The sequence below is a fragment of the Lycium barbarum genome, chromosome 2 (assembly GCF_019175385.1).
Source record: "Lycium barbarum isolate Lr01 chromosome 2, ASM1917538v2, whole genome shotgun sequence".
NCBI lineage: Eukaryota > Viridiplantae > Streptophyta > Magnoliopsida > Solanales > Solanaceae > Lycium > Lycium barbarum.
The window spans coordinates 125,658,667-125,681,505 of NC_083338.1; the positions used below are offsets into that span (position 1 = coordinate 125,658,667).

The following is a 22,839-nucleotide window of genomic DNA, read 5'->3' on the forward strand; positions in this document are numbered from 1 at the left end:
ATAGACAGGGGGACGGTGCAGATCCGTAGAAGTTATCAGCAGAATTACAGGAGCACTCCATTATTCCGAAGGTGCTATTTGGTTTTTTCTTTTGTGTACATATACGTATTTTGGGCACGACGGGGTCCTGTCCCGTCCATATGTCTAGTACTCTAGTAGAGGCTCATAGATATGCATGTGTGGGTAGTATGGTCTCACGATGTTACTATTGTATATATATATATATATATTATTTTGATAGCCAAAAGGGCTTATGTATATAACAGTAATTATGTTTCCAAATGAAAAATGATTTTCCTATGATTTGAGTATTATATTAACGAAAGTACGCTTAATGAGTACGATGAGTAATAGAACGAGTGGTGCTCGGTGGTTAGCCCCGGGTACCCGTCATGTCCCCTATAAGGCAAAGTCTATACCTTAAGAAAAAGTTCTGCCTTATGGGGCATACTTTTGGTTATGCCTTAATTAAAAGTCTGCCCTATAAGGCATAGTTCCTTAAGGAAAAGTTTTGCCCCATAAGGCATAACTAAACTATGCCTTAAGGAAAAGTTATGCCCCTCCGGCATAACTTTAGTTTTTCCTTAAGGACTTTATGCCGGATCCGGCATACACTCCCCCAGCCCTGCCTTGCAAAATTATTTTTTAATTTTATGCCTGAACGGGGATTCGAACCCAGAACCTCAGATATCCAAGCGAAGGGCAAAATTTAAAGACCACAAATATTTGAGGAGCAAAATTTAAAGACCACCCCAAAAGAAGGGCAATCCGTGCAAAAAAAAAAAAAATGAAAGAAAAGCAAGGTATCTTGTAGGACGTGCAAATGGTTGCTTGTTTGGTAGTTGTTGGTTTTGACGTGCCAGAAAGAAAGTCTCTGTCATTTTTGCATGAAGTCCAAGTGTGTGTGTGTCTGAGAGAGAGAAAGAAGAAGAGAGCGAGAGAAAGGAACTATTATTACTCTTTGCGTCTCTGACTTTGGTCTTTCCGTTTACTTCCTTATTCCCCCCCCACCTTATACGCTCCAATATGCTAAATGACCCATTAAACCCAAAAGCAGTTAATAAGTAAGTAACTATTTTCATCACTTTCCTCAATCATCATTCTAATCAAGCAGCTTTCATCCTTTTTCCATTAATTTTCTCTTGCTTGGTAAGTGGCCTTTTCCTGCATACAACTAACTGTATAATGTGTATATGTCTGTATTTTCCTCTGTGATTGTCTGTATTTCAATTGGGATTTGCACCCTTTTTTTAATCTTTTGATAACCGTGGTGTCGCGCCACCTTGCGGGCACCTCGACAAATTTCACAGGATAGCTACCACCTCCCACCTCCCACCAACAATAGCACCAGGTATAAGGTAACTCTACAGGTATCAGGTAACTCAATCCAGCGGTGGAGCCAGAATTAGGGGTGCAAAAATGTAAATGAACAAAGAAGCTAGGGGTTCAACATCTATTATGTATACATAGAAAAATAATTTTAACCATATGGTAGTTTTTTGCCGAAGGGGATGAACCCTAGCCACCACCTGGTTCCGCCCCTGACTCTGTCTACCACGGCTAGACCATATGGGAAGAAATCACCTTGTGTTTTGTCTCTGCTGGGAGTTGACCATGAGGTCACCCTGAGACCTCATGGTGCTTAGCCAACTTCGTTACCACTAGGCCACACCTTGGGTGCTATATGGGTGGTGTTTATAGTGGGGCCTTTGGTAATAATTGACACACTAATTCAAGTCTTTTGCTTTTACTTTGTTATCGTTAGCTTACATATTCTCCTATTTGGATGCTATTTCTTTTCTATGTGTTTTACTTTGGACTTCAGTTTGATAATTGCTTTTATGAGTCCCTTCTTACATGGCTTCTTTAATTTCAAGTTTTGAGATGATAAAAAGATGTGCCTTTTTCTTTTTAAGTATTTGGTGATAAGTGTTCTTATGCTATGGTCTGTGATAAAAAAGACGTGCCTTTTTCTTTTTGTTAAGAATGTTGCTAAACTCTGTCTGGGATTAAGACGTAGTCGTTATAATTGTTGCAATTGTTGCCGAACTTTCAGCTTGATATAGTTTGCTCCAAATCTATTTGAGCAGTACATGTGAGCAATTTCCAAGAGAGGCTTTGACGGTCTCAGTATTCTGCAGTGGCAGGTTGCTAAAGCAGCTTCACATTGTTTTGCTCAGCTTTTGATGGGAAGCTTGAGATTGAAATAGGCGGAAGGTCATTATTCAGAAGATGGGTGGCCTTTGTTCTAGAAGAGCTACCGTTGATAGCACAACAGATGGTGGAATTTTATATTTGAATGGTCATCTTAATTATGGTGCTGGAATATTTTATCAGTTGCATGGATTGCCCAAACAACCAAATTGTGATCCTACGCAATCCCCTGCTGGGGAAAGCGCCGATAAGCAACTAAGTGAACCAGTGTTATCTTTTCCGGAGGTGAATGTGATTTCTCGTGGGGTTCCTATGGATGATGTTGATGATGGAATTCCAAGATTGTCCAGGGCTTTATCTAACAAATCCAGATCAACAAGGTCAAAGCAAGTTGCAATTGCAAAGGTCAGTAGTCACTCACATGTGCTATGTCATGTCATTTGTCTTTTTCCTTAATTGTTACTAGTAATTATTTGACAATTTTCAATATAGGAGTTATAAGGATAAAATAGACCCCATTGCAATGAGCAAATGTGGGTGTATCCGCTTATACAAATGTAAGAGTTTTCAGAAAGGGAATAAAACAACTATGAAACTATAAAAGAAGATAACGATTGGAGGAACAAAAGAATGCTTTCGTTTGTTGTAGTGTTTGACTTTTTAAGTATGTTATTTGCAACTTATATTATAGGGAAACCCTTTTTGTTGTGACAAGCTACTTGGCCATGGTGGTCTCATCATTTGTCATCCTCTCATATACTCGAATTGTCATGTCTCAAGGTGACGTTTCTCATAGATTTTTGAATAATAATATATTCATCCATTTGTTTGATTCTTGCTAATCGTATATCAACGTATGAAAGTTTGTGCCTTTAACTCTAGTAGATTGAATGAATTGAATTTGTATGTCATGTGAGGAAAAGGAAAAGTCTGAATAAACCGACAAAATCGAAACAAAGATACAAACTGTATTTGGTTTGGTTTGTTTATCTGACAGACTAGAATGTATCTAATTTTTTGCTAGACAGGTTTCGGAGGTGAGTTCACTGTTGGGAAGAGCTGGTACAGCGGGGTTCGGCAAGGCTGTCGATGTGTTGGACACACTGGGTAGCAGCATGACAAATTTAAACCTAAGTAGTGGTTTTGCATCAAGCATGGCAACCAAGGGAAATAAAATTTCAATTTTGGCATTTGAAGTTGCAAACACCATTGTCAAGGGTGCCAATCTTATGCATTCTCTTTCAAAAGAGAATGTGCAACATTTGAAGAAGGTGGTGCTTCCTTCAGAAGGTGTGCAGCTCTTGGTAACAAAGGATACGGATGAACTCTTGAGAATCGCTGCAGCAGACAAGAGGTGCTAAAGATTCTAAGATATCTCATTCTCGTATAACAGTTGCTACTTTCAAGTTCTGTCTGCCAGAGTGGATTTCTAATATTCTGTAATATGGCAGGGATGAACTGAAAATATTCTCCGGTGAAGTGGTTCGTTTTGGAAATCGCTGTAAAGATCCTCAATGGCACAACTTGGAACGTTACTTTGAAAAGTACTTGCTATAAGCTTTTATCTGTTATTGCTTGCTTGTCATCAGTACACCTCAATGAGTGATCACATTATTTATAGTGCATTTCATTATATTTAGGCTGGAATCTGAACTGACACCTCATAAGAACTTAAAAGAAGAAGCAGAGGCTATAATGATGCAGTTGATGATCTTGGTTCAGTATACAGCTGTGAGTTTTATCTCATTCATTACATCTTTTGATCTCCTATTGCCGTTTTTATTCCTATCTTCCCCATTTTTTGATCCTTTAGTTTGGTTTTAAAGAAGAGTGGAGAACAAATTAGGATCTTGTTTTGTCCATCATTGAAGAGGTCATGCAAATCAGTGTTATCAAAAGCGAAAAGCGCAAAAAAGCTCTAAGGTCAGCTGGGGCTTTAAGCGCAAAGCGCAAATAAAGCGTGGGCTTTAATGAAAAAAAGCGCAATGGTGCAAAAATACAAATATATATATGTTTAGTCCAAGATTGAAAATCATAAGCATGAATAACAAATATATGGACAAAGAAATTGTAAAAATATTACGATAAAGTGAAATATCAATCATCCAGTGTCACCTCTCCAAGAGAGGCTCATTGGCAAGGAAAAGTATGTCTTAGAGCCTTGATGATGACACTGAAGCGCACATAAAGCGAGGCGAAGCGCTCAACATGTTTTGAGCCTCGCTTCAGGGCTTAAGCGCGCCTTTGATAACACTGATGCAAATCTAAGACTGTTAGAAAAGGACACTAGTCATTGATGCTCAAGTAAAGTAAGCTACTGTGACTACAAATGGAACTAAATGTAACCAGCACTGTGTCATCCGCTGTTCTCAGAAAATCTTAAGTAGACCGTTTGAAATTATAGAAGGTTATTATTTTGGTGGCCTGCAACATGGATTCTTAGTATCAATTTCTAACATTCATAGTGATCATAGTGGGAAATGTAGTCTCGCGCAAAGCTAAGGAGAAATATTTGCCGCCAGGGAGGTGATTTTATCTGTGACTTTGTATTGCTTGAAAAGTTGGTCATGAAGTGGTGCTTCAGCTCGAAAACAAATTGAAAATATCAATATCTTCTTGATGCATTTTTAATAGAACAACTTCATAAAAAATGACTATATCGTCAACTTATACAAGCAGATAGATGGGAATATCATGTATAGAAATAGAATGAGGATAGAAGACATAATGATCTGACTTGCCCATTGCATCCCAACTCCTGGACAGGAGGTTGGTCCATAATATGGACTCCATATAAACTTCTTTTTTTCCCAATTTGGAGCTGTTGCTTCCATTTCTGAGCTCCAGCATGATACATTTAGTGAGATAATCATTCTCGTCCTTTCCCCTGCATGGGGTTTTTTGTACACAGTTTTTGGAATGAGTTCTTTTCCTTTCTTCCCAGCAGCGATGTTCCCTACTACTCCTGAAGGCTATTGTCTTAGATAGGAATTGGAAAAGTCGTAAAGGATCTCTCTGGTTAAAAAACTTCTGGTCGTTCAGAGTGTTACGTACCCTCGCAGTTCACTAAATTGATGCAAATACTGATCCTGCTTGATGATCAAAACGACCTAAGTCACCTACTAGGCAAGACTCAAGAACTTTTTAGCTTTTCTGTTTCTTCACCCTCATCCAAAAGATTATCCCTGTATTCTCTCCTGCTATGGCATTCTCTGGGGATAATGATGGAAAGCATATTACAGCGTTGTAGGGTTTAAAATCTTTCCCCGACTACTGATAGCGATCATAATACTCCGGCAACAGCATTAAAGTTCTCTTACCTTCAAGGTCGCATCAGCATACTCCATGTGCTTGATGGAATTATGTTAATAGATTCTTGTGGATTTTTTGGGTTCAATAATGGATGGTTAAAAAGAGAAGAAAAGAAAAAGAATGCATCACAGAATAGCTTGATGGAAGTATGTTGAAGTTTCTCCTGGATTTTGTTTCAGGGTTAGGTCAATAATGGATGCTACCACACAATTTGGCCTCTCAGTTTACCGATTTTTTAAAAAAAATAGCCTTTTCAGTTTCGCTTTTATACAATAGTCAATTAGTTATCCTTCTCAAAAAAATAGTCAATTAATTACTCCCTTTGTTCCATTTTATGTGGCCCTATTTCCTTATTAGTCCGTTAAAAAAAAATGACACCTTTTTATATCTGGATAAAATTTAACTTTAAACTTCCTATTTTTTCCTTACTGGCATGCTTTTAAAGCCTCAGAAATCACATGGCATGCTTAAAACTGCAAGTTCCAAGATCATCTTTTCTTGCTTAAACTCTACATCTAGTCAAACTATGCCACATAAATTGAAACAGAGAGAGTAACATGTAGGCCCTTGTAAACAACTAGATAACTAAGCAAATCATCACCATATTCTCATCTCGTATTTGTTTTACTAGAAATCTGGAATGAGATTTATGATGAATTGGTTCCTTGGAGCAATGAACTTTCCATTTAGTTGTTTACATAAAGTGTTTTCCAAAAAAAAGTTGTTTGTTTAAAGTGAAATCTTTATAATAAGAATCACACTTTTGGGTGCCGAGGAAGAAAAAATCCCTTTGAAATATCTTGTTTTTGCATTTGCATGTTTGGTTAGAGTTCAAGTCTAACATTTAAAGAACCTTTTTTAGAGCCATACTTGTGGCAGGTTAATATGGAATTATTGGAATCGCAGGCGAGCCAATATCAGTACTAACCACACTAAAGAGCTTTGTGGTTATCACAAAGAAAAAGACGAAATTTGCTTATTATCACTTTCTGTAATTGAGGACATCAACTTGCATTCCACTTTTTCCAAAAAAATTATCTGGCTCAGGTTCTAGTAAGGCGAAGTAGTCTGCTTTTTGCAGGAACTGTACCATGAATTCCATGCATTGGACAGATTTGAACAAGATTATCGGCGTAAAGCTCAAGAAGAGGATACTTCAAATGCTACTCACAGAGGTACTTCATTTAACAGTCATTCCCCGTTATTTGTGATTCTTTAGAGCAGCTTGAAGCTCAAATTTTCCATAGATGAAGTTTGAACTTAAGTTGCCTCAGTGTGTTCATTATTATTATGCTTTACGAGCATGTCAAACTTTTCATGTTCTGTTGCCTCGAGAGAGCACTCAATGCGTTTGTATTTATGGGTTTCAGTAGACAGGTTATTATTGCAAAAATGCTTAGTGAATGTTCAGTTGGGGAAATCTTGAAGATCATGGGAAGAAAGGGGAAACTTAGGAGGAAACAGGAAGCAACTCCGGACTTGCATTTTATAAGTCCTTTCGATAATCTCTCCCATAATTTCCTTAAAGTATAGCTGTATAGGCATCTCTGAAGGAGAATCAAAAGCAAATCTCACACTTTAGAGAGAAAATACAATTTCGAAATAAGACAAGCTGCCAGCCAAGATAAAAGTTAAATAATTGTATGTTGGTCAATTTGCAAATTTGGAGCCTTAATATTGTTGGAATAATTTTAATTATGGTTTATTGACTTAAGGTCCAATGACCGAGGACTCCTGCAAAAAAGTCTTATCTCTAACTCTCCGAGCCTTGGCTACTGAGATACTTTAATTTTGAATGTTGATTATTGCCAGAGTTCTTTTTAGCTTTTTTTTTTCTTTTTTTTTTCCTGATATTGCATATTTGCATTAGGCCAGGGGAACTAGTCGAATTTTCTTGTGGACTAGTCAAAATTCTTTAGGACTGGCATAAATGGAAAATTTTCTTACTTATATATATATATATTTTTTTTTTATTTTTTTTTTGCATATTTGCATTAGGCCAGGGGAACTAGTCGAATTTTCTTGTGGACTAGTCAAATTCTTTAGGACTGGCATAATGGAAAATTTTCTTACTTTTATATGTATTCTTGTCTTGCCTTGGTGTTGTACGGGGAAAATTGGGACACCCTACTTAGAAAATGACTTCAAATTCACTTAGTTAAGAAGTTAAAATGTCACGCCTCAAAATTCACGTGACCGGCACCCGACACTCTACCCGCACTGAGCGAACCAATCCTATATGATGTGACCCATTATATGCAGTTGAATCGATAAACACAACGATTGTGAAATTTATGCATGAAACCATCAACTTTGAGTTTAACCCCCTTCATTTATATAGAAATGAAAAATAGATATAGTGCATGCCATATTGTAACCATAAATACAACCAAAAGAATTACTATTTATGTAACCTCTATGACAAGGAATTAGTTAGTTAACCGAGACAGGCCTCGGTGACTCAAAAGAATAATCCTAACTAATCTCCATGAAAGCAAAGTGGATCCTCACCAAAAGTCACTATGGAAGTGAAGTTGTCCTAAACAAGCTGCTCGTTCTAAGCCACATCAGTTTCTGAAATAAATAAGGGGATGGTGGCCGACAGGCCTAAGCTCCACATGCCTAGTAAGTATCATAGATCATTTCCCCAGGAAGTAGGACAAGTATTAAAACAAAATATGTGTAATGCAATGAATATTGGTATAAACAGTAAAACATTTATTTTAATTCATAAATCCGACATTTGAAATGAAAAGGAAAATAAAGCACTAGAAGTCAACATTAGTTTATAAGCTTCAAATCATAAAAAATCAAGTATATACATCTACCAAGGGTACTTCATCGACATACTAACTCACCGGATCCCATCAGAACTCCGAAGTTCCTTATAAAAAAAAAAAAAGAGTACTACATCGACATCGACATATATTCCACAACACTAGGTATACACCCTAGCAGCAAGTATTATAACCCTAGTTCCTCAGGCATCTTATTGTTGTGCCGTGCTAATGATAGAAAATTTGCCCACACTTGGGAGGACTTTAACCCTTACGCTTCGGCATTAGGTTTGGTCTATGTCCCTATAGCGGGGCGTGCAGTCTCCTGGCAATAAATAGAACCTTCCGAATAGCACTCTCGGTTGTCACAAGTAACTCGAGACATTTTTATCTCAAAATAGATCATATGGCCTTAATAGCCTCAAAAGGTCTACCGTGTCAAATCATGACACTAATGGCCTATGCGACATATTTAGCGATATATAAACGTAAAGCATTTCTCACAACATGGCAAATCATTTATCAAAGTAGAAATAAACTCAAAGAATTCAAACAAGTGCTATTTCAAATCATTTAGCTTTTAAAAGTATAAATATATCAGGTATCAGAAAACATAAACCAAAATGGCATTGAAACTTTTAGTAATTAAAAATAGTGCTGCAATCCCAATCCCCTCGTCCCAACAAGCTAGGATTCACTTTTAGAATCAAATATTTAAACCATTTCGAACACTTTTTGAAGAAAAAGCTAAAAGAGGTAATAAATCTCTACATACCTCAATACGCTTCCCAAATTCAATTTCAATGTCCCAACTCTGCAAAGGATTCAATATCTGCTCCATGTCCAGTTTGCTTCAAATTAGTTCATTTAAACTGACCATAACCCATTTAGGACTTAAACTTTGATTATCAAGCCCAAAATACTACTCAAGATGCTTAATCACCTTGTTTAGTCTATCCTTGACATCCAATAGTCCATTGGAGTCATTTATAACCCGACAACAAGTATTTAAATACACAAGGTCACTACTCATTGTCTTCCCCAAAAACCAACATTAATGTCAACCTAGGGTTTTGTTTAGTACTGTTATGCAATCACTGTCTACACTGATAAACACTTATTTATACTCAACTTATTTCCCTTTTTGAGTTCTTGAATGATTGAATCTTGTTACTAGTAGATTATTAGTGTTAATTTACTTTAGTTAAAACAATATGGTAACAATCTCACCTTGAAGTGAAGCATTATTCTCATCTACGGGTCTCGTTGGCACGCAAATCAAAATAATTTATATTCGTTAGACCTCCAAGCAGACTTGAATATTACGAAATTATTCGGGTTGCTACACAAAAGAAGGCTTTGTAAAACATTTTCAAGTTTTTCTCTTGGCCACTGAGGGAATGGTGTAGGATGGACTAGTAGTTAGGCAATGAATTTGCACTTTGCAGTAGTTGCAATAATTGGTTTATTTTGCTGTTTTCTGTCAACGGTGGAGCAGAAATTTATATGTTGCTTGGACTCTCCAAAAATGCCGTCGCACCCGTATCGAAACCTCCAAAAATGCACTACCTTTGGAGGATCTGACACGCATCCGGCGGCATTTCGAAAATGTTCGAGCAACATAGCTGATCAATTCATTCTTTTTAAGTCTTTGGTTGTAGATGCTTAGCATACTCCCTGTTTTGTACACTCTGTATACTTCCAGGTTTGGTGAACCATAGTTTTCGATCCTTTTGTTTTAGTTCTTTTTACAATAAAAAAATAAACTGACATGGTTTTAGGGTTTATATAGACTTCATGAGTTGTGAGTAGTTTTTACAGCTCACCCCCTTTCAGAATCTTTTCCTTTTCTCACCACCCATTTAATAGTTAGGTACTGTTTTGTCTGGGTGATATAAATAATTTCTGGTTATGAAGACCAGGGGATAATCCTTAATCAGTGTTTGGTTTGTGGTTCACAAGATTCAATTTTTCTACTACCTAAGAAAATGATTAAAAAACATATTTTGATTATGGTTGGTTAATTCTAAGTGTCATACCAAAAAGGATGTTAGGTTTTATAGAGACTAGCATCTGTGAGTTTTTATCCTCTCTGTTCTTGTGTTTTTGTTGATCTTCTTCCTTTTCTTTTCCTTTGTGTAGGAGATAGCCTTGCAATTTTAAGAGCAGAGTTGAAAAGTCAAAGGAAACATGTCAAAAGTTTGAAAAAGAAATCCCTCTGGTCCAAGATATTGGAAGAGGTAGCAAGTCAGTGCTGCTTAAAGATCTCTTTAATTCTTGAATTTAAAAAATAGTAATTTGATTACAACTCCCTCCGGATCAAAAAGAGTGTCCACTTATTAAACCAAGAAAGAACTAACCTTATTTTTCTAGATTTGCCCCTATTAAGTGCTATGTGATCAAATCCCAATACCTATTTAATTAGGGGCAGTTTAGTCAAATTACCTATTTTTGTTTAGGAGTTAGTATTTTCTTAAGAGCTGTGCAAATGGTTAAGTGGACACTCTTTTTGATCCGGAGGGAGTATTTCTTAGTGGGATCGTTAATGATACATATTCTTAGCATGAGATGGTTAGACTGTTCTAGATATATTAATCAGATTTCTTTGAATATTATACGAACTGTTTTACTCGTTACTGAAGGTGACGGAGAAGCTTGTGGACATTATGCATTTCCTTCATTTGGAGATCCATGCTGCATTTGGCTGTGCTGGTAATGCATTTTAGCCTTCAATTCAACTTCTCTTATGGTGCTTTTTTTTTTTTTCCCTGTCATGTGGGAGCTGGTTGGAGGGAGGTGTGGGTGCTCTTATTTTGATGTTTCTGTTACTATCTTATTTACTAATGGTTGTATTCAATTTGTTCTATATCTTCAAAGATTCTATTTTTGGATTAGTCTTTTATGTTAAATTGTTATAAAGTAAATAATTTTATTAATGTTGGGGAATCCCCATATACAAGTGGTATACCGAAAAGTAGAGAAACCTAGGTCAAGATAGGGTTCTCCTGGCAAAGCTTCAACCAAAGAGGTTGGGCTGTTCACTTCATTGATTTGACTTCACTTTACATAAGATTAAAGATACTACAAGTATCACCCATTCAGCTTTACAACCAAGGGCCTCATGGGTCCCAAAAAATTAAACTTGACGCATGAGGCTACTCCTCACAAGTACACGATCATTCTCTACCCCCTCAAAAAGCTCTCATATTCCTCTCCTGCCACGCTACTCATATATGAGCTAGTTGAGCTACATCCCATATTTTGGTTCTTCTACTCCTGATGAAAGTCCTGTTGTACATAGCCTTTTTTAACTGTTCTCAGCAAGATCCATTGTTTTTTGACCCAATTTTGAATCTCCGACCACAAGCATGCAGCTACTTGACAATGTAATAATAGGCGGTTTCTCGAACATCTACACATAGAGCATCTGCTGAGATTGTATAATTATCCTCTTCCTTAGATTCTTAGCAGCCAATATTGCTTCTCTAGAAGCCAACCACGCAAAGAAGTACACTTTTCTATATGCCCTCGGTATCCAAATAGAAAGATGTGGAAAATCCACTTCATTCCTTACCAATAGTTTGTACCCTCTCTATCTATCCAAGGGATGGAAGGGCAGAGGCCTTTGGTGTCCCCTCCAGTCAAGAATTGGGGCCTCACAATCACTAGCCATTATGCTTTTCTTTCATGCCTTTCTTCGTTCATGGTTCGATATTCTAATGATTTGACTATGAACTATCATCCCTCCTCGTCTCCCATCTCCACTTCTCAACCATGAGATGTGATGTATTATGTTTGTATAGTAATTTTACTATGTGAGAAAGAAGAGAAATTGAGAGAGAACACTGCTTGATTATTCCCTCAAGCTACTGGGTTTAAATAGTTAATGTACAAGTGTTAAAGTAGGAAACAGATATTCTGAATAATCCTAATTGATACACAATATTATTTACAATATTCTCCCAACACTCCCTCTAGTCGTATGAAGGGGAGCCTTGGCGTAACTGGTAAAGTTGCTGCCATGTGACCAGGAGGTCACGGGTTCGAGCCGTAGAAACAGTCTCTTGCAGAAATGCAAGGTAGGTAAGGCTGTGTACAATAGACCTTTGTGGTCCGGCCCTTCCCCGGACCCCGCGCATATCGGGAGCTTAGTGCACCGGGCTGCCCTTTTACTCCCTCTAGTCGTATGTATCAAGCTTGTTACAAATGTATTAATATGAGGGCCAGAGAGGGACTTGGTGAAAATATCTGCAAGTTGATCATTTGACTTCACGATTTTTCTAACAATGTCTTCGGAGAGTATCTTTTCTTTGATGAAATGACAGTCGATCTCGATGTGTTTAGAATACTGGATTTGATGTAATATGAAGCGCATCTTGATTATCACACAGAAGTTCCATCTGATTGATTTCTCTAAGCTTTAGCTCTCTAAGCAATTGTTTGATCCAAATTAATTCGCAAGTTGCCACAACCATTGCTCGATATTTTGCTTTTGCACTAAATCTAGCAACCAGATTCTGTTTTTTTTTTGCTCTTCCAAGACACCAAATTACCTCCGACCAGACGTAGACGGTCTATTAAGAGGTGATCCTTCCCAATCAGCGTTGGTGTATCCAACAATCTGCTCATCGCCTCGATCTTCAAAAAGTAGTTGTTCTTCTGGAGCTGATTTTATATGTTTAAGGATTTCCAGTGACGATTGCATGGAGAGTCCAAACTGACTTACAACACTCACAGGAAAAGCAACGTCAGGTCGAGTCACAGTGAGGTAGTTCAACTTACCAACCGACCACCTATACCTTGCAGAACATTAGGAGCTCTCCCTGTCTTGGTAGAAGCTTAACATTTGGGTCCATAGGAGTGTCGATAGGTCTACAATGTGAAATTCCTGTCTCAAGATCATACTTCTGTTGTGAAATGGTAATACCTGATATAGAATGAGTGACCTCAATACCCAGAAAATATAGTAATCTCCCTAGGTCATTAGTCATGAACTAACCAAATATTTGTCCAATCTTGAATTTGATGTCACATCCTCCGGCCTCGTTTTTTGAATCTTGCCCCCCAGTATTGGAAGATCAACAAGTGAAAAGGTATAGATGAATTTCGAGAACAACTCCGTTGCCCTAAAAACCACCCTATATCCCACCCTCTCACTTGGGAATCTAATAATATTGGAATCTCCCCTAACATGGTAACACCCACGGGATCTCTCACTCGGCCATTAAGGTGGCCATCTCCTCCCAAAACCTTGTCTTAGATCCCGCGCACCCCTCCCCCCCTCCCCTCCCAAATCCCTATTCTCCGTTCCCCTGGTTTCTAATTCAAATTGCTATCGTGAACTCGACTTTCCTTAGCTCCATCACCTCCAATTTTCTCTCATCGCGTAAATTACCCCAGGCACTCCCTATTGCTGGAAGCACCTCGTATTTATCCCATCTCCTGCCCCACTCACTTCTCACCATTGCCACTTTTATGACCCTCATAGCCCTTTTATTCGGATCATTCGTCCAGCACGTTCCAAGATAGGATGTCAACATCCATGGAGCTCCTCCCCCCCCCCCCCCCCCCTCCCCCCAACACACACTCTCACACCACACCCACCCTCCCACCAACCTTCTTAAACTCACCCCTTCTTCTACTTCTAAATCTTCTTTTGTACGCCAAAATTTTACCGCTTTCTTCGTGGGCTTCCCCCTCTCCTACTCCTCACCTCCCTCCCTCTACCTCCCTTGCCTCATTAGCATCCCCGTCAAGGTCATTTAATAGTTGCAGGACTCTATCCTCTTTTCCTTCAAAGGACACTCCCAAGAACTCCCCTACCCGTTTGGATAGTCTTCTTTCCCCTTCACAGATTGCTAAAGGAAAAGCATTTTCCTCCACTTCCATATTTTCTTATCTATCCGAAAGCCAATAGTCATGCACATAATCTGAATAGGGGTTAAAAAAGGGCACTTTAGCTGTCTGAATATGAATTTAGAGCTATCCTTTTCATAAAGAGAAGGGTTTTGGAGCTGCTGCCACCCTTCTTTCGCCTTGCTGGAATTTCCTGCAGATTTTGGAGCAACATAGTGCCGCCATGAGCTTTTAGAGCAATAACAGTGTGCACAGGTTTGAAATCATACATTCCCAGCGCCGGCAAGCTTGCCAGATTAGTCCAGTGGCCTTGGACACCTCTGAAAACTTCATTACAGACACCATCGTAGCTCGAGATTCCTCCCTTTCATCTCCCTTGCTACAGGGTAGCTTTCTCCCACCCACCCCATATCCCCTCCTCTCTCCCTCCTCCACCCCCTCCCCACTGCCATCAACCAGTTTTGGGCAGAATTTGAGGAAAACCCAGATCCGAAAACACATATCCCCATCCTCAAGGACCATAGAAACTGGTATTTTCCCTCCTTTTCTCACCAAGATCTTGACTCTTGACATATCACTCAACATAGGTCTCCTCCCTTTCCAAACAGATGCACATACCATAAGTGTATTGGAACTCCGGGAATAGTAATTGCCACTATCCCATCCCTGACCCTTCATTCGACACAGCCCACGCCTTCCGACCACCTGTCCAGTCTCAGAAACTGTTCTTTCATCCACCATTGCCCCTCCTTAAGAACCCTCAAAGCTTCCATTTCAGATGCAAATCAGAAGCGTCGCATCCCTTAGCTGTGATACCTTCAGCCCATCATCCATGCTCCAGGCCTTAGTTGCCTAGGTAGCAACCACTTCCGTAGAGCCCACTCATCTTGCAAACTTTCCCTACCGTCTTCAGAAAGTCTTTTCCTTCTCTGTGTGTGTTTGAAACATTCTGAACCTAGGTTCTTTCCCAGCTTCGGTTCTCTGATGCTTCCTTCCAAATACAGACTCGGCCAATGCAAGACATCCTTGAAAGATTGATTTCTGAGTTTCTGTGCTAGAACTCATTCTCTTTATATCTTTTCTTAAAAGAACTTGTGTCTTGCCACAATTTTATATTGTCATGCTGTGCATAGATTTGACATGGCATGTTTCAGGATGCTTTGCCATACTATCCTTAGTATTTTGCCGTGGCTTCTTCACTTCCATTATTTTTTTTCCGAACTGCTTTAAAATGCTTTTTCTTGAGCAGAGGGTCTATCGGAAACAGCCTTTCTACCTCCCATGGTAGGGATAAGGTCTGCGTACACACTACCCTCCCCTCCCCAGATCCCACTTGTGGGATTACACTTGGTGTGTTGTTGTTGTAGATTTGATATGGCATGCTTGGTGGAAAGGTATCTGTAACCAGTGGTTACTTATCAAGTTGTCTGTTGAAAACAAATGGTTTCCTGCTGTTGAAGCGTGTCTAGTGGTCAGGGGAGATTCCTTGATCTTCGATGAATTTTTGAATAATCTGCTACTAATTATTCAAATAACAGAACTAGAGTTCCTCGATTATACTTTTTGCTCAATAATTGTCTATGATGTTACAGTTACTCTGATTGTACAACTCATGAGCTGTTTCATTGGTCCCTTTTGAAATGGTATATTTGGATTCATTTTGGGGGACAGAAACTCATGGGAGTCACTTGTGAACTTTTTTCGTTGAATCATATTCAGTTTAAGCTTTTGTTTTGATTTTGTACAACGTATCAAGTCAATTTTAATCTTGACTAGACTGCACATGATGTAGTGACTAGATTGGAAAGTTTTGTGGCATCATGATTACCAGTCTTGCTGATCCTTGCAGATGAAGAGAGACCTACGAAAAACACCCACCAGAGGTTGGGATCTGCTGGTCTTGCATTGCATTATGCGAATATCATCACTCAGATTGATACACTTGTAAGCATCTCATGCTCGTTGTTTGAAAAATCACACTATTATCTTCAATACTGTTGCTCCAAGTATTTTGCCGTTACTTCCATTCTTCCATATAATCCAGTTTTGATCTCAATTAGTAGTAATGTTATGGAATATGGGACAGAATTCTTTTCTTTCTTCAGTAAGCTAAAACATCTTTTTGGTAATTATATCAACAATCCTCATCCTTTATGTTTGTGTGCTATCATTTAATCATCATCTTTGATCCCAAATTATATGCTCTAAATTGAACCTCAAAGACTCCGAGGAAATATGGACTGGAACACATCATTGGATTTGTGAATTTCAAATCTTTGCTTGAGGCTGAAATTGATATCAGTTAAGCTCTAATCTTTGCTGACATACTAATGTGCAATTGAGCCTTTTCATTACTGATTCATTTTAAAATTACCTCTCAACTTTTACGCGAACTCCTTTAGTTTGTCATCCAGTTTCTTTTCAACTTTATTCTGTTGTAACACTTTGGGAACATTTAGAACTGCATGTATTTCACTTGCTTGAGCCTCATTTTTATTCCGTTGATGATAAGGCTACTTCCTTGTTCGTCATGTCTTTTTTCTGTTCTTGTAGACTTCACTAGAGAGATTGTGCCTTTTGGTAATTGATCTTGCCTGGGTAGCTTTTGGGGTTGAGTTTGGCCCAATGGCCATATCTTCAACTGTACAAAAGGGGTTTCATATCTTTGAGTTTTATGCCATGTATAATGGTAAATTGTCATTTTCTACTCCTAACATGATAAGTAATGTTCTATTTAAAAAAAAAATATAAATGTGGAATATTACACGATATGTACAATAAATCTGGTCAATATTGTAACACTCATCATGATATTGTTTATGCCAAAATTCTCTGAGCTTACAGAAAGCAAACATGTCGTTTGTGTATCGAATGTAAAATGCCTCTTCATCCCTTTGGTTTGAAGTGTTTCTCAACTTTTGTTGTTTTTATTTGTGTTAGGTGTCCGTCCACTACTAGAATTATGTATTTGTGATCTTAGCAGAAATCTTAACTGATTTTTTTTTTTTTTTTTTTTAGGCAAAAGAATCACACAGCAAGAGCTGGTGATGTTTTATTAATAAAAAGAGACTTATTTACACAAAGAAATCTTAGCTGATTTGCATTTTCAAATCATAGCCATATTAGCCTACTAGATCATCAAACATGTAGAGATTATTGTTACGTAATTATCTTTTGTAATGTAACTGTCGATCACATTTTCTTGGTATTGCTAGCTAAGGTATCTTTGATATGATCAGGTTGCTCGATCAGGTTCAGTGCCCCCAAATACAAGAGATGCTCTATACCATGGGTTGCCACCAAGCATAAAGTCAGCTTTACGTTTCAAATTACTGTCATTCTCACTCAAGGAAGAGGTACTTATATTTATATATGATCATGTTAGGTCGAATGTCAAGGATCAACTATTTTATGTTTTGCTTGTGACGTGTTTACAAGTTCCTTCCTTCTAGGTTATTAAATTATAGTAATTTCCTTGTGTAGTTGACAGTGCCACAAATCAAAGGTGAAATGGAGAAAAAATTGCAGTGGCTTGTACCCATGGCAGCCAATACTACCAAGTAAAACTACTTTCCATGGAAAAATTTCTTCATTGGCTACGGTTACATGATATTTACTATGTTCTAGTTCCAAATAGGACTTTGCGTTGCTAATTCCTTTTGGGATTCTAATTACGTGGGATGTTGTTAGGCGATAGTCGTTCCTTTTTTTAACAGATTTTCCCTGAAGTGATCACTCAAAATAAAACTGCATGAAACTGATATAAGCCATCCTTGGGTGAAGTTGGGAACAAACAAAACAAAAGCAAACTGTGGTGCTATTTCAGATGACGTAAATATTTTAGACAAGAAATATATTTGCTGAAATTATTTACTCCCTCCGTCCCGATTTATGTAGCACACATTCTTTTTTAGTGCTGTCCCAAAAAGAATGTCACCTTTTTATAATTAAAAACAACTTGGCTTTAAAATTTCCGTTTTAGCCTTTATGAAATGATTTGTAGCCACACAAATGTCTAAGGTTTGTTTTAGAACTCAAATTTCGAAAGTCTTCCTTTCTTTCTTAAATTTTTGTGCCTAGTCAAACGGTGCCACAGAAATTGGGACGGAGGGAGTAATAGTGGTGGTTGGATGTGGAAGGTAGGCATGGTTTTGGTGTTTTGTGATAAAGGATACAAGTCATGTTAACAAATAGGAATAAGTGTTGTGGAGGAGTGAACTGAAAAATGAACATCAGTTGTTTTCCTTTATTTCATCTGAAGATGGCTTCCTAGGCAAAAACATTCTCAACATCTTCTGGGAACTCAGCGTTGGAAAACGATTTCCAAGGAGACATATCATGTCATACCAATCAGGCCTATTTAAAGGAAAAGAGAGGAACGGATAAAATTTAGTTTACTTTGTATTTGAAGCCAAATAAAGATGTACCCTTTGACATCTGTATCCTAATATGTGCTATATTTTATCAGTACCAGGGTTAGTTTGGCTTTCTAAAGAGTGGTCGGATAAGGTCTTACCGCCCTTTTCCACCCACTCTGGTATGGTAAAGAGAAGTGGTGGTTTAGTTATTATCCTCCTCTCCTTTGATCTCTTCCCACCAAAGTCAATCCTAATCCGTAAAACAGTTCATATTTATCATATCCATCTACTTTAAAGAAAGAAAATACAACGCAGCTTAGAGGATTAATTCAGGGAAAAAAAATAAAAGTGTCATTTCTTTTCTTGTTTATGTTGCTCTGGTGAAATAGGAACGGAAGCTGAAATTTCTGAATTTTCACATTGTTGAGGCTTAAGTGTATCCCCTTAAATTCAGAACACATTAAACTAAAAACTGATTATGCATATGTTAATTTTTTTGGTTCAATCATTTCGCTGCGTACTCAATAGTGTTTTCTCTTTCCCAAAAACCTTTTCAGAGCCCATCATGGCTTCGGATGGGTTGGCGAATGGGCAAATACAGGGTGAGCTCAATTCACTGTGGACTTATTTTTTAAACCGTTTGATTCTTCTTTTGGCTTGTCTAATTGATTTTTTTTCCATCTGTAGGTCCGATATAAAACCTGCTAGCCAGGTTGATCTTCTTCGGATTGAGACACTGTATCATGCAGATAAGGAGAGAACAGAAGCATATATTCTTGAATTAGTGGTGTGGCTCCATTATCTTGTGAGTCAGTCAAGAAGTGGTGCTAATGGTGGAGTAAGATCTCCGGTAAAATCTCCAATCCATTCCCCTAATCAAAAGGCGATTCAGTTGTCTAACCACAAACCAAGCTCTCCATCATCCCCGTTAACGGTTGAAGACCAAGAAATGCTTCGTGATGTAAGTAAGAGAAAACTAACTCCAGGGATTAGCAAGTCTCAAGAATTTGCAAAAACAGGGTTGAGCAAGTACCACAGGCCGAGTAAGAGCAGTAGCCATTCACCTATAAGTGAAACCAGAAAGAACCCTTTCCCTATAAGGAGGCCGTCTTCTGTTCCAGTGTTTGACTTTGACATTGACCGGATGAAAGCTTTGGATGTTATCGACAGAGTGGACACAATTAGAGGTGCATAATGGTTACGATATTCAGCTGCATTGCCAAGTCAGTATATCATGTGCATAGTGGTAATGGTTATTTACTGCATTTTCAAGCCTGAATAGAGCTCTTTTAGTTGTTAGCTGAGGCCTAATTCATCAACAGATCATCTTCATATGTCCTGGTTGTGTTTGGGAGCTGAATTATCTCTAACACGTAGCCAGATCAGATATCTGTTGCCATGCAATATTTCCAGTAAATTCAGGGTTCAGCGATGAGTCGTAGTGATTTTCTCTCTTTTTTGTTTTCTTGGAAAAAAGGAGTTTGGGACCGGAACAACCATGGTGGGTAGGTGGATGGGACAAGGAGATAGAGTAGAATCCCTTTTTCTTTTTTTTTGTTGGAGAAATGTGTATTAGAGGATCTATTATCTTATGTACAGAATGATTTAAATAATGAAAAGTTACTCCCTTTGTCCCAAAAAGATTGACACTTTTCGTTTTTCACATGTCAAACTTTTTAATTTTGATCGTGTGATTTAACATATTTGAAAACTACGTAAAAAGTACTATAAGTCACCATAATTAATAATTTAAAATATTTAAAAGACGTATGAAAAAATTACGGTCAAAGAACAACTCGTTTGACCCTCGAAAAGCGAAAAGTGTCAATTTTTTTGGATGGAGGGCGTATGTTTTTATCCTTAATTATTATCCTTTATACATCGTCAAATGGAGCATTCTTTGCAGACATGAAATTATGTCTTGTTATTACTTTATTCTCTAATTGCGGTTGGTTTGTATAAGGAAATATAGATTTATATAGGCATGGTTTCTTGTAATGTCCATACTTTTCATTTTGTGGGTACGTTCATTTAGAGATAATTTCACATATATATTTTTCTAGATAATTTACTTATATACTGAAACGGGCAATGCGCAGGAATTCCCTTCTTTTGGGGTGGGCTTTAATTTTGCCCATTAAATTGGTGGTCTTTAATATTTGTCTTTCGCTTAATACCATGAGGTTTGCGATTTGAATCCCGGCTCAGTCAATAAAATAAAATAAAAAATCACAAGGTAGAGTTTGTAGCAAAACTCTACCTGCCTGCAAGTAAAGTTTGCATTCAAAAATCTGCCTAAGGCATAGCGAAGTTAGGCCTCAAGCAGAGTTTTGAATGGAAAACTCTCCCTTAGGCAGAGTTTCAAACTCTACCTGCAGGTAGAGTTTTGTATGCATGTAGGTAGAGTTTTATATGCCTGCACGTAGAGTTTGCATTCAAAATTCTGCCTTAAGCATGTAAAACTCTGCCTTGCGAATCCCAACTTATGTCTTGCGATATCTTTTTAATTTTTTGACTGAGCAAGGGCTTGAACCCGAAACCAAGAGACTGTTAGCGAAAGGCAAAATTTAAAGACCACCAATTTAAGGGGTAAAAATTAAAGACCAGTGCTTTTAAAGGGAAATCCGCACAAAAGAAATGGGTGTTGAAACAGCCTTTAATGTAGGTTTGATCACTCATTAGGAGTCATTGGGCCATTTGTGCAGATAGTCACTCTTAAGGCTGCTCTTTAAAATGTGGTCACAAATTAAAATTTGTAGTCATAGTCAAACTCCGTAACAGTGGTCTGAAGTTCGACTATAACAATCGAACTTCAAGCCCGTTCGAACTGCTGCACATGAACTTCAGTCTAGTATATGTATCAAACTTTAAGACTTAAAGCAAAAAAGGGGAAGGGAGAAAGAAGAAGAAGATGATGCAAGTTGTGGTGCCGCTAGTGATTAAATTTGTAAATATTTTTTTAACGGAAAAGGGCCAAAATTACCCCTGAATTTTGGGAAATAGTTCATTCATACCCTTCGTTATACTTTAGGGCCAATTATACCCGTACCGTTATACTATGGGGTCAATTATACCCTTATGTCTAACAGTTGCCACGTGGCATCATCCCAGCCCTTCAAAATTATTTTCCCCTCAAATAATTTTTTACCCACTAAAATAACCCAACGCGACCCGAATTTTTTTTTCTTTCCAGCCAAGGGGTATTGGGTTGGGTCCGTATCAGTTTGGCTGGAAAAAAAAATTCGGGTCGGGTTGGGTTATTTTAGTGGGTAAAAAATTATTTGAGGGGAAAATAATTTTGAAGGGCTGGGATGATGCCACGTGGCAGCTGTTAGACATAAGGGTATAATTGACCCTATAATATAACGGTAAGGGCATAATTGACCCTAAAGTATAACGAAGGGTATAGATGAACTATTTTCCAAAGTTCAGGGGTAATTTTGGCCCTTTTCCGCTTTTTTAATTGTCTAAATTTTAAATACTTGCCCCACCCTATCAATGGTAAATTAATTGGGACAAAATTAACGAATAGCCAATTTTTCACGTAATTGAAAAATAGTTTTGTCATGGAGTTTGTAATTCTACAGGGAAAACTTCATGACATTGTCTTGAGATTTCAACTGTGAAATCTAAAACTCCGTGACAATGACTAATTTTCAATTAAATAATTGAAAACTGGCTAACCGTGCTATTACTACAAATAATTGTTGAAGCAGATCTCTGGATTGACATGGTATTATAAAACATATAATGAGAAAATTGATTAATTTATTGATGAATTAACCTAAATAACCTCTCACCTAATCGCTTAAACTAAAATACTATGCGAGCGTATAATATATGTGTAACATGCGTATAAGTATAACCATGTATAATCAGTATATCATCTATATATCCGCCAGCAAAATTAAATAGTGACTCGCGATGGTTAATTGTGTAAAAGTTCCTTTATTTTCTTCATTAAAACAGCTTTGCTGATATCAAGTGGCGTATTGGATGCTTTGTTACACGTGGCTTCTTACGTCACTACACAAAAGAAGCTCCTGCAATCATGCACAAGTAGTATCAATGAATATTTCTCTTAAAGAATTTTGTAAAGGTGTATAAAAGGCTAAATATTTTAAGTTATCATATTAGTGTAAGCACGTCAAAAGTGTAAGCTTGGGTTCTTCTAATGAAAAGATAGAAGGGTTAATCATGTTTCCTTGTCGCCCATGTGTGTGGCTATCAAATAAATTAAGAATATAATGTTTCACAAAGAAGAGGAAGTTTGAGTCTGTAATGATGATGATGATGATATCTTTAATTACCTCTTTGGTTTTAAATTATATAAATAAATGAACAAAAGATAAAGGAAAAAGATGATACAGATTGCAAGATGT

The 22,839-nt window shown here is 37.7% G+C and overlaps 1 protein-coding gene across 10 annotated transcripts; it reads left to right on the forward strand.

The window, feature by feature from the left end:
• The first annotated feature begins 855 nt into the window (after window positions 1–855).
• LOC132627106 (protein PSK SIMULATOR 1-like) lies at window positions 856–20,321 on the forward strand. 10 transcript variants are annotated; one of them, XM_060342223.1, is made up of 13 exons: window positions 857–1,149; window positions 2,057–2,559; window positions 3,183–3,508; window positions 3,606–3,698; window positions 3,795–3,885; window positions 6,548–6,641; window positions 10,386–10,483; window positions 10,886–10,955; window positions 15,949–16,043; window positions 17,339–17,455; window positions 17,583–17,659; window positions 19,015–19,059; window positions 19,145–20,321. In XM_060342223.1, the coding sequence occupies exons 2-13, from the start codon at window positions 2,233–2,235 to the stop codon at window positions 19,650–19,652; spliced, it is 1,941 nt and encodes a 646-aa protein (XP_060198206.1). In that variant the 5' UTR covers window positions 857–1,149; window positions 2,057–2,232; the 3' UTR covers window positions 19,653–20,321. The 10 variants fall into 10 exon arrangements, with proteins under 10 accessions (XP_060198210.1, XP_060198206.1, XP_060198203.1 ...); XM_060342220.1 differs by having other exon boundaries at window positions 2,091–2,559; XM_060342219.1 differs by having other exon boundaries at window positions 2,142–2,559.
• Window positions 20,322–22,839: the final 2,518 nt, after the last annotated feature.

What these genes read in the sequence shown, in the direction of transcription:
- LOC132627106 (XM_060342223.1), top strand. Translation starts at nt 2,233, where the DNA reads ATGGGTGGCCTTTGTTCTAGAAGAGCTACCGTTGATAGCACAACAGAT. An exon ending in AGCAAGTTGCAATTGCAAAG is followed by an intron (nt 2,560 to 3,182) that starts GTCAGTAGTCAC and finishes TTTGCTAGACAG; the next exon opens with GTTTCGGAGGTGAGTTCACT. An exon ending in ATGGCAGCCAATACTACCAA is followed by an intron (nt 17,660 to 19,014) that starts GTAAAACTACTT and finishes AAACCTTTTCAG; the next exon opens with AGCCCATCATGGCTTCGGAT.